This window comes from Alosa pseudoharengus, unplaced genomic scaffold (genome assembly GCF_046254945.1).
Source record: "Alosa pseudoharengus isolate Yale_2024_CS ecotype anadromous, Long Island Sound unplaced genomic scaffold, YU_APseudo_1.1 YU_APseudo_1.1_scf_6, whole genome shotgun sequence".
Lineage (NCBI taxonomy): Eukaryota > Metazoa > Chordata > Actinopteri > Clupeiformes > Clupeidae > Alosa > Alosa pseudoharengus.
Window position 1 is genome coordinate 14,524,321 of NW_027468848.1, and position 16,478 is coordinate 14,540,798.

General features: G+C 40.1%; 1 protein-coding gene across 1 annotated transcript in view; it reads left to right on the forward strand.

The window, feature by feature from the left end:
* LOC143106699 (sphingomyelin phosphodiesterase 4-like) overlaps positions 1–16,478 on the forward strand; it is a 91,151-nt gene that overhangs the window by 7,552 nt on the left and 67,121 nt on the right. The window contains exons 3-5 of the mRNA XM_076271121.1: positions 6,717–6,786; positions 11,951–12,044; positions 12,421–12,473. Coding sequence (XP_076127236.1) covers positions 6,717–6,786; positions 11,951–12,044; positions 12,421–12,473 — 217 coding nt within the window. The remainder of the gene's footprint in view (positions 1–6,716; positions 6,787–11,950; positions 12,045–12,420; positions 12,474–16,478) is intronic.

Sequence of the window (16,478 nt, forward strand, 5' to 3'; positions counted from 1 at the left end):
ATATCGTAGCAAATAGCCTATGGCGATGCCGATGACAGATAGGCCTACACTTATTTCACTCGTCTGGCTGGAGTGAGCGCATAATGTGGGCTATTGCGCAAAGAAATTAATTAGGGAGATGATCTGCATCTCCATTTACCAAACGCTATAGTTTTGCTAACATCTCCACTGTTAACGTGAAATATGTCTCCATGCAAGGTAGTGTCAAGCAGCAGTGAAGTGAAAACCTTATCATGCAGGTAGCCAATGTTCACGTCACCTGAGTCAGACAGAAAACGGGCCCTGCTTGCTCTGTTAAAGTTTGTATGCCCCTTCCAAACTGCGTTAAAAGGGTATATTTAACAGCCAGAATTTCGAAATCTTCCAGGGGGAGACACCCCCGAACCCCCCGTAATATGATCAGCACCACCTCTCACAAAATACTATCAACGTCCCTGCTACCGGTCCGTCAGAAATATGACAACTATTGTCCGGTCCGTTTAGTGAAAAATGTTGCTGTAGACTGTTTGGCCAGCAAAGGGAGATTACAGCCTAATAATAAAAACAGCTGCTGGAATTCATTTCTGTGTGGGCCTGAGTTATAATATATGACATAATGTAGGCTACTACATTTTCATTGTGTGAAATTGTGCACCAGCCTGCACAGCGACAGCAAAGAGAAGCGCTGGCTGCACGCGCACGTCTCTTGCACGCGTGGGAGGGGGGGCCTTTTTTGATATTGTGCACAGGGGCCCGTATGTGTTTAATCCGTCCCTGCCCTTACATGTTTGTACAATGTTGCATATTCCAACATAAGGAAGCAGTTGCGAAACTTCTAACTCCCTGTCTTAAACCAATGTGATAGCAGCTTCAAACCAAGGGGGCAGGCGAACGTTCGGAGAGCGTAGACACTATGGCTGATCTAAGGCTAAATAGTAGACCAGTTCACCTAGCCATCCCATTGAAGTCCATTCAATGTTGGCGCCACTTTGACATCAAATAGCGTTACAGCTAAAGCGTTTTAAGCCTTTATATGAACTTTTTCTATTTTCGGAGAAATACAACATTGTGTAATTGGCGTCATAACCTCGTAATTGACTTAACGGCTGAGTAATAAACTTTTTTCCGAAATCAATGCTAAAGTGACGTAATGAGCATTCAACCAGGGGGTCGTTTCTAGAAAAGTTAGCAACGACGTTGCTCAACCACCATGGTACGACGCAACTTGCGACCAAACAACGACACTGTTACACCTGTTTCCAGAAAGCATCGTACCTGTGTCGCAATTCACTACCTCCGACGTTCGAACACCGTAGTTCCAACAACGTTGTTGATGATGCAGCGATACATATCATTGGTGGAAACAGTGGCAACGTATAATACCCCACCCCCTAGAAATGTTCTGTCACGGCCTATGTCGACACTTTTCTAATCTAAACCGAGTGATTAATGCTGGCATTGTCATTGCCATCAGCCAAAACCTTAACCTATTGCAAGCATATAAAACAGTTAATTTAAGCAGACCAATATGAGTCATTATTTGTGTTAAATATCTATGTTGGAAAAAATATATAGCCTGGACAAATGTCTGGGTATCCCATAGCATATCAACTGTCTCGTGGCTTAACGGCAGCTCGTCAGTGCACTGAGCGCTCGGCCGGAGTTCGCGTCCTATGTCTTCTTTTCATCTCTGACTAAGAGTAGGCCTACGAGACACAACAATAGGTTTTGACCATACATATTTATGTATATAGTTACTCTACATCGAGAAACCATAGGTAGGCCTACAATACATCAGTCAAAAACAATTGAATGTCACACAACGTTGGGATAATAAGTCATCTGCTTTAGCCACTACACTATTTATCACTGCTGATGTAAGGGACTGTGAAGATTATAATACTAAAAGCAAGGCAATACTTGAATTAACATAAATAGCAAGAATGAGCCAAGTAGGGGAGTCAGTGTCTTAATCAAAATTAAGCTACAGGATAGATCAATCATTGAGTCACGAGATAAACATCCACTTCGCAAATTTTGGTTAGGCGGTTGTGATTTTTGGTTAGGCGCTCCGGACACCAACAGGAACTACCAAGGAATGACACAAGTGCGACTGCCTAGGGGCAGTAGTTCAAACGACCAAACTTTGCGTCCTTGTTTGCGATTGAGAGTTCGAACTACCCTTTCTAGAAACACCAAATCCAAGAACGATGGAGCGTACTACCAAGGTTGCGACGCAAGTTAGCAAACGATGCTTATTAGAAACAACCCCCTGAGCGGGTGAAAGCGTCGCACAGGAGCAAAATAACCGTATTCTCTGGATAAGAACGAAAGCATCGGAGCACATTTCTGCGAAGTTTGGATAGATTGACAGTAGCCTAGGCTATGAATGTGGCGAGTGCTGTTTATATGAAATAACATTTATCTACGAACAACTAGGACATTTAGAACAGTAATGTAGACACGGTGGTAACGAAGTAAGTGGCTACATACCCAATCTCTCGGTGCAGCTATCACAAGAGTTACAGTCAGACTACGTGCCTACGTTACATTTACGTCCCCTGAGCCTGCGCAGAAAGCCTCGTCGACCAACAGGAAACGGTTGAAATTTGCTTCACCCGCCTCGATTGACGTCTACGTGATGACTCTGTCCATATCTTTTACTGTCTATGCTTCAAACAAGCGGCAGCAGCCATCGTTGATGTTTTTTTTTAAAAACCCCGGCTTCTTCAACAGGGTGCTCTATCGTCATCGTGTAAAGCCCGCCTCAAGGGTTCTGATTGGTGCCTAGATCTAGGAAAAATGGAAATGGGCTAGAATGGGTTCTTGGCCAGACGGACTTTCAGAGTGAATGTTGAATTTGCCGGAAGTACGTCTGGGTTTTTCCCAGGCTAATACCATGTAGTAGAAATGTGCTAATACCATGTAGTAGAAATGTGTTGCCATTTCAAAACCAGTTTACTCAGGAAAGGCTTACTGTACAGAGGAATGCTTCATATCCTTGTATTCAATAAGATCAGCTGTTTATTTTGATATATGGTTAGCTATGTGTTGAGTGAAGTGTTCGTGAGATATGCCACCGAGAGTAATGGGTGTGGAGATGGACGAAGGCTGTGTGCAGAATGGAAATGTTATTACATTTCATGTAAATCCAACGTTAATTTTCTCCTGAATCGTTTATCACAACACCTAGCCACTAATATCATTGGAAAGCTCATGTCCAGCTCTGTGTGATTTATGTGTGATAATTACTCCGTAATAGCTTGGCTAACGTTTGGCTACAAGTTCATTTTCTCGTATTTAAAACATGGTTTACGAATGCCCAGAGCCATTTATTGGCCGCTACGAATGTCTATCAAATGCGTCTGTACGTAGCTTATAACCACTTCGGTGTGTCGTCATCGTCTTGCTGCCCCCCCCCCCTCCGTTTTGTGATTGGTTCCTTCGTTGAGGTGAAAACAAAGTCCATGGAATCCAGGCTGCCTAGCAGCGTGAATAAAATCGCGCGCAAGGCAGCATGGGAAAACCCAGGCTAACTCTGTAAGCAATTCAACAGGGAATAATGTGTGTGAATTTGGACGCATTTTGCTTCCATCGACCACATAGCCAGGGCTGGCCAGAGTTTTATGTTGTGGTGGCCACGGCCACCCCTTAGGGGCACCCCTGCTCACACTCAGACAATGCCGCTATTTCAAATTTATTTTATGAAACCATTCTCCTTCCCTGCCCTCAAAATACTTCATTATATCCTCAGTAAGTGGAAACCTATACTCCCTGGTTTTCATGTCCAAAGTAGAACTAGAATGTTTTTCCGAGGAACTGCGAAGTGTGCTTGTTTATGTGCGGTTTACCAACGAGAGCAGGTAGTAGAATAGGGTGCATTTAACTTGGATAGATCCAAGGATTCCAACAGTACCTAATTTTTCAACAAAAATGACTTGACTTGTTTATGATATTGAAGTAGTTCCTTACCTCACTGTGGTATGCCTTACTATCCTATTTTGTTGTGTATTTAAACAAATGTATAAAAGATAAGTCTGCGAACTGGCTTTGATTTAGGTAGGCTCTCAGCAATAATTTCATTGGCCTGGATGCCTATTATAGTGTACTGTATATGGGTATACAATTCAATGATAAATACAGCTGCCAATCTGCAGGAGTTATCTGCCTGCTTTAGCAAGCACACTAATAAAATAGGCCTTTTCCACCAACAAAAAGAACTGTGTGTAACACAGATTAGCTATAAACAACACCACTAAGGGCACCTTCAAGGTCCTAACAGTGAAATACAGAAATACTTTACAGTGATGATTTCTGTAATCCTCCATGTGTGTAGAGTATATTCTTATATGATAACTCCTGCAGATTGGCAGCTGTATTTATCATTGAATTGTATACCCATATACAATACAACACTATAATATTATACTATAATTGTATACCCATAATATTATACTATAATTGTATACCCATATACAATACAACACTATAATAGGCATCCAGGCCAATGAAATTATTGCTGAGAGCCTACCTAAATCAAAGCCAGTTCGCAGACTTATCTTTTATACATTTGTTTAAATACACAACAAAATAGGATAGTAAGGCATACCACAGTGAGGTAAGGAACTACTTCAATATCATAAACAAGTCAAGTCATTTTATTTGTATAGCACATTTAAACGAATGGAAGTTGACCCAGCAGGAAAGGCAAAAACAATATGCCTTGAAGGTACATAGACAGGTGTGCAAGACTCCATAAATATAGTTAAGTAATGTAAAATAGAATAATTTTTTTTTAAAAAGATAAAGTTTAAAGAGGTAAAACAAAGCATAAACATAAATGAAAAGACTATAAAATATAAAAACCAAATGATAAATACCCAAGGATAATACAATAAAATAAATATATTTATAATTTTATAAATATAAATATAAACAAAGGATAAAATAAAAAGGCATAAAAAGGAATTAAAAGGAATTAAAAGCAAGAGAATAAAAGTGTGTTTTCAGATTTGTCTGAAAGCTGGCAATTGTGTTACAGGATTTGATATGGGGTGGAAGGGAGTTCCAGAGTTTGGGGTCTACTACAGAAAAGGCTCGGTCCCCTCTGGTTTTAAGGTGTGTCTGGGGGATGGCAAAGAGCTGTTGGGTTGTGGACCTGAGCGATCTGGCGGCATAGTAAGTGGACAAGAGCTCAGAAATATACTGTACCCTGGAGTGAAACTTTAAAATCAATTCTAAATTTAACTGGTAACCAATGAAGCTCAGCTAAAACTGGAGTTATGTGCTCAAACTTTTTGGTGCCAGGATTTAAACCAGCATAAGACAGGGCCCTGTAGTCTGACTCTATTTTCCAGGCGATCAATAAGAGTGCAATGATCAGTAGTGTCGAAAGCAGTGCTGAGGTCAAGGAGAATGAGTAATGCACATGATCCTGAGTCAATGGTAAGAAGGATGTCATTATAAACTTGAAGTAGTGCTGATTCTGTGCTGACGAGGGCTCTGAAACCAGATTGGAATGTATTCAATATATTAAAACTAGCCAGGAAAGAGGAGATCTGCTGGAAAACTACTTTTTCCATGATTTTATGAATAAAAGATGATTTAGAAATGGCTCTAAAATTACTAGGGTCATTGGGGTCGAGATTGGGTTTTTTCAGCAGTGGTTGCACCACTGCATGCTTAAAACCAGAAGGGACAACACCAGTATATAAGGAGCAGTTCACTATAGCTAACACAATTGGACAAAGGATATATTGAGAGGGGATGACATCAGAGGGGCAGCATAAAGGCTTAAGGGTACTACATACTCGCCGCTCCCAACCGGTAGCGCGACAATGTGACGTCAAAATTGCGTAATTTCCTCTGTCGCTTTTTCAGATTTTTTTCAGATGCGCGCGACAAGCAGGATGAGCTTGAAGCCAAGATCAGGGAGCATGCATGCCTCTATACAGACATCAACCACATTCAGGCATTTCATATAGCCTAGCCCACATCTTAAACTAGATGTACAGTACCGCATAGCGGTACAAAATATGGCCGCCGCTCAGTCCTGTACATCCGTTCCACGAACATAAATCACACTGATCAATTTGTATCCATCTTCTACTCCATCCCCCACTCTTGAAACTTTTGAGTATGCTTGTTTGGCATGCCTATGCGTGTGTGTGCGGGCCGCACAGCAAGTAGCCTACTGGTGCTGCCAATGTGAATAGATTTGTAGCACTAGCCAAAAAATTTGTAGCATTGTTATAAAACCTTTAAAATCTCTAAACAATCACAAGTAGGGCAGTTCATCACAGTTCATCCATTGCAACTGGACTGATGAAAGGTCATGTACACCTGTAGGCTACATTGTATTTGGGGAAAGCAGAAGGTATCAGTTTTACATTTATTTATTTCTTTATTTATTTACAAACAAAACAATCCCTGTCATTTCCATGCAGTTTTCAACAGCTATCAAGAAGAGAGGTCATGCTATGGATTTTTGTGAATGTTTACACAGCACCTTTGCACTTTTCTACATTTTTTGCACATTTGTCTGTAGAGCCCTGGATATATGTAAAAGAATACTCATTAGTTTCACACACATTTTTTTTGCAATGTTTGCTAAATTACTTGTCAGCACATGTCATTGGCAAGGATCTATCAACATGTTCAAGTACAAAAGTACAACATGTGGGCCCTGGTCATCCATCATTACCTTTGTTTGTGTAGCTGTTTATTGTCTTTTATAGTGGCCCACTGATGAGACTCACGCTCGGCCTGCAAGACTACTCCTATGAAGTTCCCTTGGCCTCCTTACCGGTGAGCATGTACTGGACATACCACATTTACCTCACCATTTACAAACACTGGGCCTGTTTCCTGTACATTAATTAAGTGTAGTACTAAACTAAACCTTTTTCTTCTGTGGCGATCTTAATTGAAATTCTCTTTTAGGGTCACCCCCCCCCCCCATGCCCTGCTTATTCAGAACAATGAAAACCCGGACAAACCCTTTAAAAAATAGTTTCTATCCGAAGGCAATCATGACCCTTAACTCCTAAAATTTTAAATAGTCTGTTCTTGGCCCTTAACCCATTGTGCAAATTGTGGAGTATGTTTCTTACCAGTGTAATCTGCACAACTTTTTATCACCAGTATAATGATGTATATAGTCTGTACAGAACAATTCCTGTTCATAACCAGTGCAATATATGTTTATATTCTTTTTATATTCTTATATAAGTGTATATATTTAAACTATTTATTGTTCTTATGTATGAGTTGACAGCACTTTCAATCTCATTGTACCTTTGTAAAAAGTGGCAATGACCATAAAGACTATCTATCTATCTATCTATCTATCTATCTATCTATATATTTGTGGACAGCTTGTTAGAAAGTGAGGCCACATTTACATGTACATGGTTATTTTGAAAAACTGAGACATTTTCCTTCGTTTGTGCCCATTGTTTACACGCAAACGGAGAATTCGCCTCTGAAAACGATCCTTTCTAAAAACTCCAGCCAGAGTGTAAATTTTGGAAAACTTTGGTTGCACGTTTGCATGTAAACTGACAAAAACGGAGGAACTCTAGGACGCTCTAGAACTTGCATCTGCGCCAAAAGTGCAACCTATTTTTAGCCTACAGTACATTTTCATTTGGCTATTGTGATCATGGATGCATTCAAAGTATCAGTCGCATTTATGTTGGGGCAAACTCTTTTTGTTTGTTTGCAATTGCAAATATAGTTTAAAAGAGAAAGAGGAAGGGATTTGTTGCTGTTGTTGCTATTTTTGGGATTCTGATTGGCTAACGCGGCCTTGAGCTTCTCGTTACACTGCTACCTACAGGTTTGGCATGCTCTCGACGGCATATATACACGGGTTAGTGTACACGGACGGGACAGGTGTGCACAATGTTATTTTTGAAAACGCCAGCCAGCCATGTGTAAATGTAGCCTGAGTCACCCTAAGACAGTAGTCTTCCTATTCAAAGACTCTGGACCCTATCTTGGTGATCTGAAACGTTTAAGGTGTGTCCAGTCCACATTTGGTAATAAAATGGTGTGATTTTGTAATCAAACGCTGGGTGCTGGCCGCAAAAGGGTTATTCTTATGTTTCTTAATCAGTCATGGGTGTGTACTGGGTGTAACATCCTTTAAACCAATGAGAATGACATCTACAAAGAACTGTGCATTGCTTCTCCAACAATAGACCCTTTCAAGAGAGTTCCATTATCAGGATTATAGTTGGCCCCATAAGGCTTCCTTTTTAACATTTGGGAATCAAATAGAATGTTCAAGCATTGTTTTTGTTTTTCCGTTGTGAGATTTATTGTTCCATCCTTTTACGCAACACGATCGAACCATTTTCCACGACACTAAAGCTACAAACTACAAGCTCACGTTAACGCTCCTCAGCTACTACCTCAGAATACCTGCAAAATGGTGGATGATTATACTGTTACGTCATCTGTCAGAGACCGATAGACCCTTTCAAGAGAGTTCCATTATCAGCATCATAGTTGGCCCCACAAGGCTTCCTTATTAACATTTGGGAACCAAATAGAATGTTCAAGCATTGTTTTTGTTTTTATTGTTGAAAGGGTCTATAAACCATGGGTTACCTGTGAAGTAAAGATCATCCTCAACAAGAAGAAGAGGGCCTTTAACAACAGGAACAAGGAGGAGATGAAGTCAGCACAGAGGGAACTGAAACTGTGTGTGAGGGAGGCTAAAGCGAAATACAGGAAGAGGCTGGAGCAAGATGACAATATGTCTGGAAAGGAGTGAGAACCATCACAGGCTGTAAATCACAGAACAACAGTGTGGGGGAGGGGACAATGGAGAAGGTGAATTACCTTAAAGCAACACCTTTTTGTACCTTAAAATAATGTTTCCAAAATCGTTTCAGTGGTTCATCAACTCGTAACAGGGTGAACGGCACTTCTGCATTCGTTTCGCGGCCCTCTATCGGCTATAACCGCACTACGTAAGTTTGCCAGATCGGGTAGCAGATCTGTAGTTCGATGGAATGAGACATAAGAAACTACAAATTTGACTTGCATCTGATGTCGCAATACATCGTAATTTCATAAAATCTTGCAACATATTCTACCTTGTCTGTGGACATTGTTATTTGCAAAGCCGGTGCTGAATAAAGAAATACTGCGTGCGACAGAGGAAAAGTTCTTTGGTGATGCTTTAATAACTTCTTCAACAGCTTTGACCACCCCTGTCCCCCGTCCTTACCCCCTCCCCTCTCTCTCACCCAGGTGCCTCCCTCCTCTATAGACCCTTTCAAGAGAGTTCCGTTTTAACATTCCATATGTTATCTTAATGCAGAGGAAGTAGTTTGGGAACCAAATAGAACGTTCGAGCATTGTTTTTGTTTTTATTGTTGAAAGGGTCTATATCACGGTATTTTTGAACTAACCGTTATTAGCCTATTTGAATTGTAGGAGTTAAGACCCTTTTGAACAGACTTTGGGAAGTCAGCAAAGTAGGCTGTCACTGTAAAAAAAAGGTGACCGGTTCTTGTGCTGTAGCCATTGTTGTTTACGTGACCCTGGCGTGACCTAAAAATACTAGTGGACACGGAAGTGACTTCGAATGCTTCCTGACGTCACACTAGCCACGCCCATTACCTAATTCTGCGGTTAGGGAAGGGAGAATTCCCGGTGGGCTGCTTCACTTCTGGGCCGGTCGAGGGAAAAATATTGACATTTGCCACGTTAATCTATCTTCTCTTAAAATTGGCTACACACGTTCGCATTCTATGCCTAACACCGCAGACTCTGCATGGGTTGTTCTCCCCTCCCAAGCAGAGTTAATTGGTTGGGTCCATATAGCCCGTCTTTTCTAAAAAGTTTTCTCAGATACCAGCCGGGCCGGCCCTACCGTAGTGATAAGCGTCAGGGAGGATGGATGGTAGAAAGAGGCCATGAGGGACTGAAAAGGCCAGGTAAATAAGACGAAAAGTATTGGAGGAAAATGCTGCCAAATATGCCAAGCTTCCAGATTTTTTTGAAGAAGAAGACAGACATAATAGTGGCAACTGGTAAAGAGAGATTGATTATAGCGGCGTAATTATTGGGCAAATACTGGACGTTGTAGCGTTGTCAACCTATTCGCAAGCAACATATTAAATTAATTAAAATATTAGCTTTTTTGTATCATCCAATATGGCGATTCATAGACTTTGCAAATATTATGCAAATATTGATAACAAAACTCAAGCTTGATCTGTGCATGCAGTAGCCTAGGCCAAAAACCTAGTAGTAGCCTCTAAGCAGCAGATCAGCAGTCCCCAGCTGAAAATGATGAGCCTGAAATTAGCTATGACTACAGGGACAAGTAGAAAGGTTAATAGAGTTAACCATATAATTTAAAGTTATTTTATGTAAGAAAGAACAGTAGGCTATGACAGATCAACTTATACCTTGTTTGCTCAGAAGTGAGTGTAGTAAAGGAGAAAATCACCAAACAACAACATGATAACTGACCCATGCAGAAAAAACATGAACTGTAAACAATACAGTAGTTCAATATGCCTCTTAGTGGAATTGTGGGATACATTTCAAATGCTTTATTTCTTCCTTCCTGTTTTTGTTAACTTATCAACCTATCCTTGTGGAATAGTGGAATATTGGTAGCCTATAATAAAAACTATACAGGATAGTAAGAGCTAAAATGTTGCCTTATTTATCAAATTTCCACCGCCACTAAAAAAGTGGGCCGGTCTTGGGCCTGAAACTCCCGGGCTGAAAAGTGGCCCCACTCCGGCCCTGTATAATATCATACATTTTTGCTTGTCACACTATTTCCTAAACATGTCTTCCAAACACCACAACCCCACACCAAGTTTGTAAAACCGTACACTAATTCTCAGTGTTTGACTCAGTTTTCAATTTCCTAAAACACATTTTGCAAAACACCACATACAATTGTCTACAACCAAAAATCTAAGAGGGAGTAACTTGATTTCATTTTTCAAACACAACCTATCAAAATGCCACACTTATACGCCACTTATTCACACTCAGTCCTAAATATACAAACAGTCATTACTTTACTGAAGAGGCCTATGAATAGATATACTCTATATGTAGGTATAGACCCTTTTCATCTGTTCCTAGAGGATTTATGGTTCAAATGTTCAGAACCAATGCAGATACTTTGAAATGAAAATTAATTGGACTTTAGCACAATGTTCCCAAAATGTCGACTTTTACATAAAACTATGAATATGCCTATGAATATACACGCCCAACTGCCCCCCCCCCCCCCCCCCCCCCCAAACTCACACACACACCCTTTCAACTTGCTTAATGCCAAGAGGGGCCACATGGCTAACTAAAACTAGTCTTGAAACCCTAAAATTATTGCCATCATGTGTCATTTTGCTGGAGATTGGAGGCATTTTGCATTTTGTGTGAGCAATTGTGGGTTTTGTGTGTAGAGTTTTGAAAACATGTGTAAACAGTTGTAAAAAACTGTAATGACCTCATGTCGGAAAGGCGGGACATTTAAAAAAATAAAAAAAGTACCGCCAATCCGACAATGAAAACAAAAATTGTCGGAGTGGTGGGATGTTGAAAACAATGGAAGTGTCGCCACTCCGACAATTAGACCTCAATGTCGGAGTGGGGGTATGTCGGAATTGATGGCGGTACCCCCGGAAAATCTCCTGCGTCTCTCGCTGTACTGAAAAGGGGCAGAGCCTGCCAGGTGCTGACACTGAGTCGGAAAGCACCCAACTGCCTGTCACAAGGGCACTGAACTGAACAGTGAATACACCTAAAAGATAAGGAAAAGGAAAAGGCAACATAAGTACCGGAGAGGTCTCGTCCATTTCACAGTCCCTGCCTTGACGGAGCTTCCTGCTACCTAGATATTGCTGCCAAACTCGGGCCCTTGGTCTGTAACATCATCATGAATCTCATTATACCCATTCATTTGTTTCTATTTTCTATTTCCCAGAGTCCTGTGAGGGAATCATTATCTCAGGCTGATCTTGCACTCAGTCCCATGTTCCAGGACAAGCTGCAAACCCAAAACCAGGCCTTATCTCTCAGTATCCTTTGGGCTGGTGGGAGATAGATACTCAACATTTGTATGTGGGCAAATCACATGCACAACAGCAAAGCTTGAATTAAAGAAGACCCATCTTGTTTTCTGTTATGCTCCAAAAATACTGAAAAATACTGCAATGATTGTGAAACAACCTTTAGAGCTGTACCTTCACGGGAATGTTGGAAAATGAACGCTCTAAAGAACATCTGGGTTCATTGAATTCAACATAGAATTTTAGAACCTTGAATTGTTGAGGAACAGAATCTTATGTTTGAATGTTCAAAAACCCACACCTTTAACGGTTGTCTGCTAATGTCTGCTGATAATTTGCCTGACCATTTGCTACAGTTATCTTTCCTTGAATTACAAATGCACAGATAGTTTTGAAATCCACATGCTGTATTTGGCATCCACTCTCGTTGCACAAAAAGTGAGAACTTATTTAGGCTATTTAATTTTTATTAATAAACTGTTGATTTAATGATTATGATTTTATTAATAGACTGTTGATTTAATGACAATGTAATGTTTACTGATGTCATTACAAGCTGCTTTTGATAAAAGTGTCAGCTAAATACTAGCCTAGTCTTGCTGACAGATCTATCTATCTGGGACATTTCGTGTCAAATCAGATAAGGTTGTTGCTGCATCTCAGATTTTTATCTCGGATTAATATAATGAAAAGTATTATTCATAGGTAGCCCAAACTTTGGTTTCAATTCAATTCAATTGGTATCAATCATTATTTTTTTCTTAACTAATTGAATGCCAAGCTGTTTTCGGAAGCTTTGTCCTAGAGTGCCAGAAATCTAGACCATTGTTGATGATTTTTGTACAGCCACAGCATATTCTGTGTTATAGCTATGAACACATACAATGGCTTGTTTGAAAGGTGAGACTTTAAAGAGGCCCTATGCAACAATTTTAGCAAAAATGACCTTAATTATGCAGGTTGAGAGTCGTTCTGATGGTTCTACAACACTTTTTGGGTCGTTTGGTGGGTGCTTCGTCTCCCCCTAGTGCTTCTCCGCGGAAAAACCGAATATGCAACTTTCTGGTCACGGTCGGAACACATCCGGATGTAACTCGGCGGAAATACTCGAAAATGTAGTCAGATTTAGTCAGATTGTAGTTTCTAAGAAGACTGCAAAACGGACTCCGACTTGGCTTTGTTGCTGTTGAAATTGTAAGTAGCCTACCTTTGGGTGAACTTCGTTTTTGTAATGTGATTTTTGCTCGACCGTTTTATTGTGAGCCCTATGTGTTTAGCTTGGTTTATTGATGCTAGCTCGCTAGCTATTGGGGGTTTAGCGTAGCAGTCACTTGCTACCGAAGCTGCAGGGGGAGCTATGTCGTGAATAATGCGAGCCCAAATCAGGCGAAAACCCAGAAACAGCGAAGGAATAACCAGACCTGCATAGGGCTTCTTTAAGCTCTCAGTGGGTGCAAACCGTGTTTTTCTACATGCCTCTGTTCCTGAGAAATCCCAAGCTAAACAGTGGCTAGTTTTCATCAAAATCACTGTTTTTTTTCTAGAAATGGAGTCTTAGAAATGGAGGTCTTTCATGAAATATAGTCCAGTGGACAGAAAGGTGAACCCGGAAATGTTGAGTACACCAAAGTTTTATGATGGAAATATATAGTATGGGTTCCCACCATGCAGAAACTGCCGGATGCTAATTTGCATATGTTGGGCAATTTGTGTAATTGAGCTAATTAGCATAAATTAGCATAACCACCTATATTGATCATATTATAAGAGCTGCTTGGCCAAAATGGACCATGTTAGTATGTTTTTAGGGGTTACTGGAGATGCTGAGTCCATATCTGACATTTTCAAGATTCAAAATCACTATTTAAACTTGGTTTGGTCACGTTTTTACTCTCATTAAGCTGATTTTGCTGAGTTTTTGGGGGCGATTTAGACACATTTTTGGAGGATAAAAATGTTCAGTGTTTAGGAATAATTTGGATTCTCAAGTTATTTCTGAATTCCACAATCATTTTGGAAATAGCTATTCACTGGCCCTCTGCTGTGACTCACAATTGAGTAACAAAGGGAAGAACTAGCCTCTACTACTCCTCGCTGTCCTCATCCGTTGTCCTGTCGCCATCTTCTCCAGACTCTTCATCCCTGTCCTTCTGCTGTTTTTGCTGTGTAAATATATTGCCACATGTAACATCACTGCCTTTGCAGAAACAATAATTAGTACAGGCCAGGCCTGCAGCTGCACAGCTGCACTTTCCAGATACATGTATACACAGTTTTAACCCAGCTTTGCAGTTACAGCTGATAACATCTTACAAATCAGGAGGAGCAACAGGACAGGACAGAATCAAGGGTGGGCAAGTTCCTCTCCTTTCTTCATACCATAAAATGGCCTGGTTTTGAGCTGACGTGCATGCGTCACTGATTCAACCCAAAGCGGCAACCGAGTTATGATAAAATGTCCAGATAAAATGTCCAGATTGTGCGTTTTCATGAGTTTTCGATCGCCATATATTTAATTTCCATTCATCACAGAGTTCCCAAAATCACATATAAGGTGTGTTAGAGTGTCTAGTTTCGTAATTTAAAAAAAAGCTAAAAACGTAATATTAAGTTTTTGGCACTCAACGCATGGGAAGGAAAAACGTAATATTATGTTTTTGGCACTCAATGAGTTAACATACTATATCTTATTAATTAATGTTGCACCAATATTTGCGCTCTCCACATATAATGTGGACATATAATGAGACAATTTTAAGGATTGAACTAGGGGAGGTTGTGTATTTCGGTCTTTTTTATAGGATTAAAATGGCATGTGGGGTAGCTAGTAGGCACTCAAAAATCTATGTGAAAGCAGCTCAGTGTATGGGCAATTAGTCTACAAAGTGCCAATGTTGTACCATAGATACATTAATTCAATCAAAATCATTGGGTAACACTTTATTTTAATGTGTCGCTGTTACAGTGTACCTACCTAATTAGGTACAGTGGTACAAAATGTGTAACAACATGTACTATCAGGTACTATCATTGTACTTGCATTATGTATTTGTGGGTACCTACATATAGTTGTTACATTGTAATACTGAGTGCTTTTACAAAACTTTGCCAATTTGCCTAAATTTTCAGAGGCAAAGAGCTGACCTGAAACCTGCTGGATGGGGTAAATCTGGTCATAATATATTTGATATACAAAACATTCTTAGCTCCAGTCAAGGCCATTGTCTTCAGTGTACATGTAACAGCTGTGCTGCTACAACCTTGTTACTCTTTGATACAGTGGAATAAACCTATTAAGTGTACCAGTTAATTACTTACATGTACATATGACATGTATGTTGTGTCTTTGATGTCTTGGAACAGGTCTACTAATTCACACGTACTGTGTGGTGTAACAGCAGACACGTTTCAACACATCAATTACAGGATGCATGACATCATTGACATGATGTATATAATATGTACATGTAAATACTTAACTGGTACACTTTATTTTAATGGGTTTATTCCACTGTATTAAAAGAGTAATAAATACACAGTTGATACATGTACTACAGTATGTAGGGTAATGGAAGACATGTTCCAAGACACCAATGACACAACATACATGTAATATGTAATTGTAATTACTTAACTGGTACACTTTATTTTAATGTGTTTATGCCACTGTATCAAAGAGCAATAAGTGTGTACCAACACAGTTGATATATGCACTATGTAGTGAATTAGTAGACCTGTTCCAAGACATCGAAGACATAACATACATGTCATATGTACATGTAAGTAATTAACTGGTACTAATAGGTTTATTCCACTGTATCAAAGAGTAACAAGGTTGTAGCAGCACAGCTGTTACATGTTCACTGAAGACAATGAGGCCTTGACTGGAGCTAAGAATGGTTTGTATATCAAATATATTATGACCAGATTTAAAAATGCAATCACGCCTTGTTTTATCCTTAAAGGAACACGCCACCGTTTTATAAAATTGGTTTATTCACCGTCTCCCCTAGAGTTAGATAAGTGAGCAAAAACACTTTTGTCTCTGTGCATCAATGCATTTTCATAGTCCGGTAGCGCCCCCCGCTAGGTTAGCTTAGCATTGTGAATGGAATCCTTTGTAGCCAGATAGTATGTTGTGAATAAAAGTGAGCCAACAAAAAAAATCCCTAATTACTTATTGTGGCCTCCATCTTCACAACGAGTACAAATGGCAATGCAGATTAAGACGAGGTGATTTCCTATGCAGATATTGACTTGGGACTATATTGGGCCAAAGCACAGATGAAGCACAATTATACTGTTAGGGTCCGGTGCCATGTGCTGCTTTGTTTTGCCATGTGTTTAGTTTTGCCTGTTCCCCATGTGCTTTGTGTTTACCTGCCTGTCACCTGTCTTTATCTCCGCCCCATCTCCTTATTTGGTCTGTGCTTCCTGTCTTGT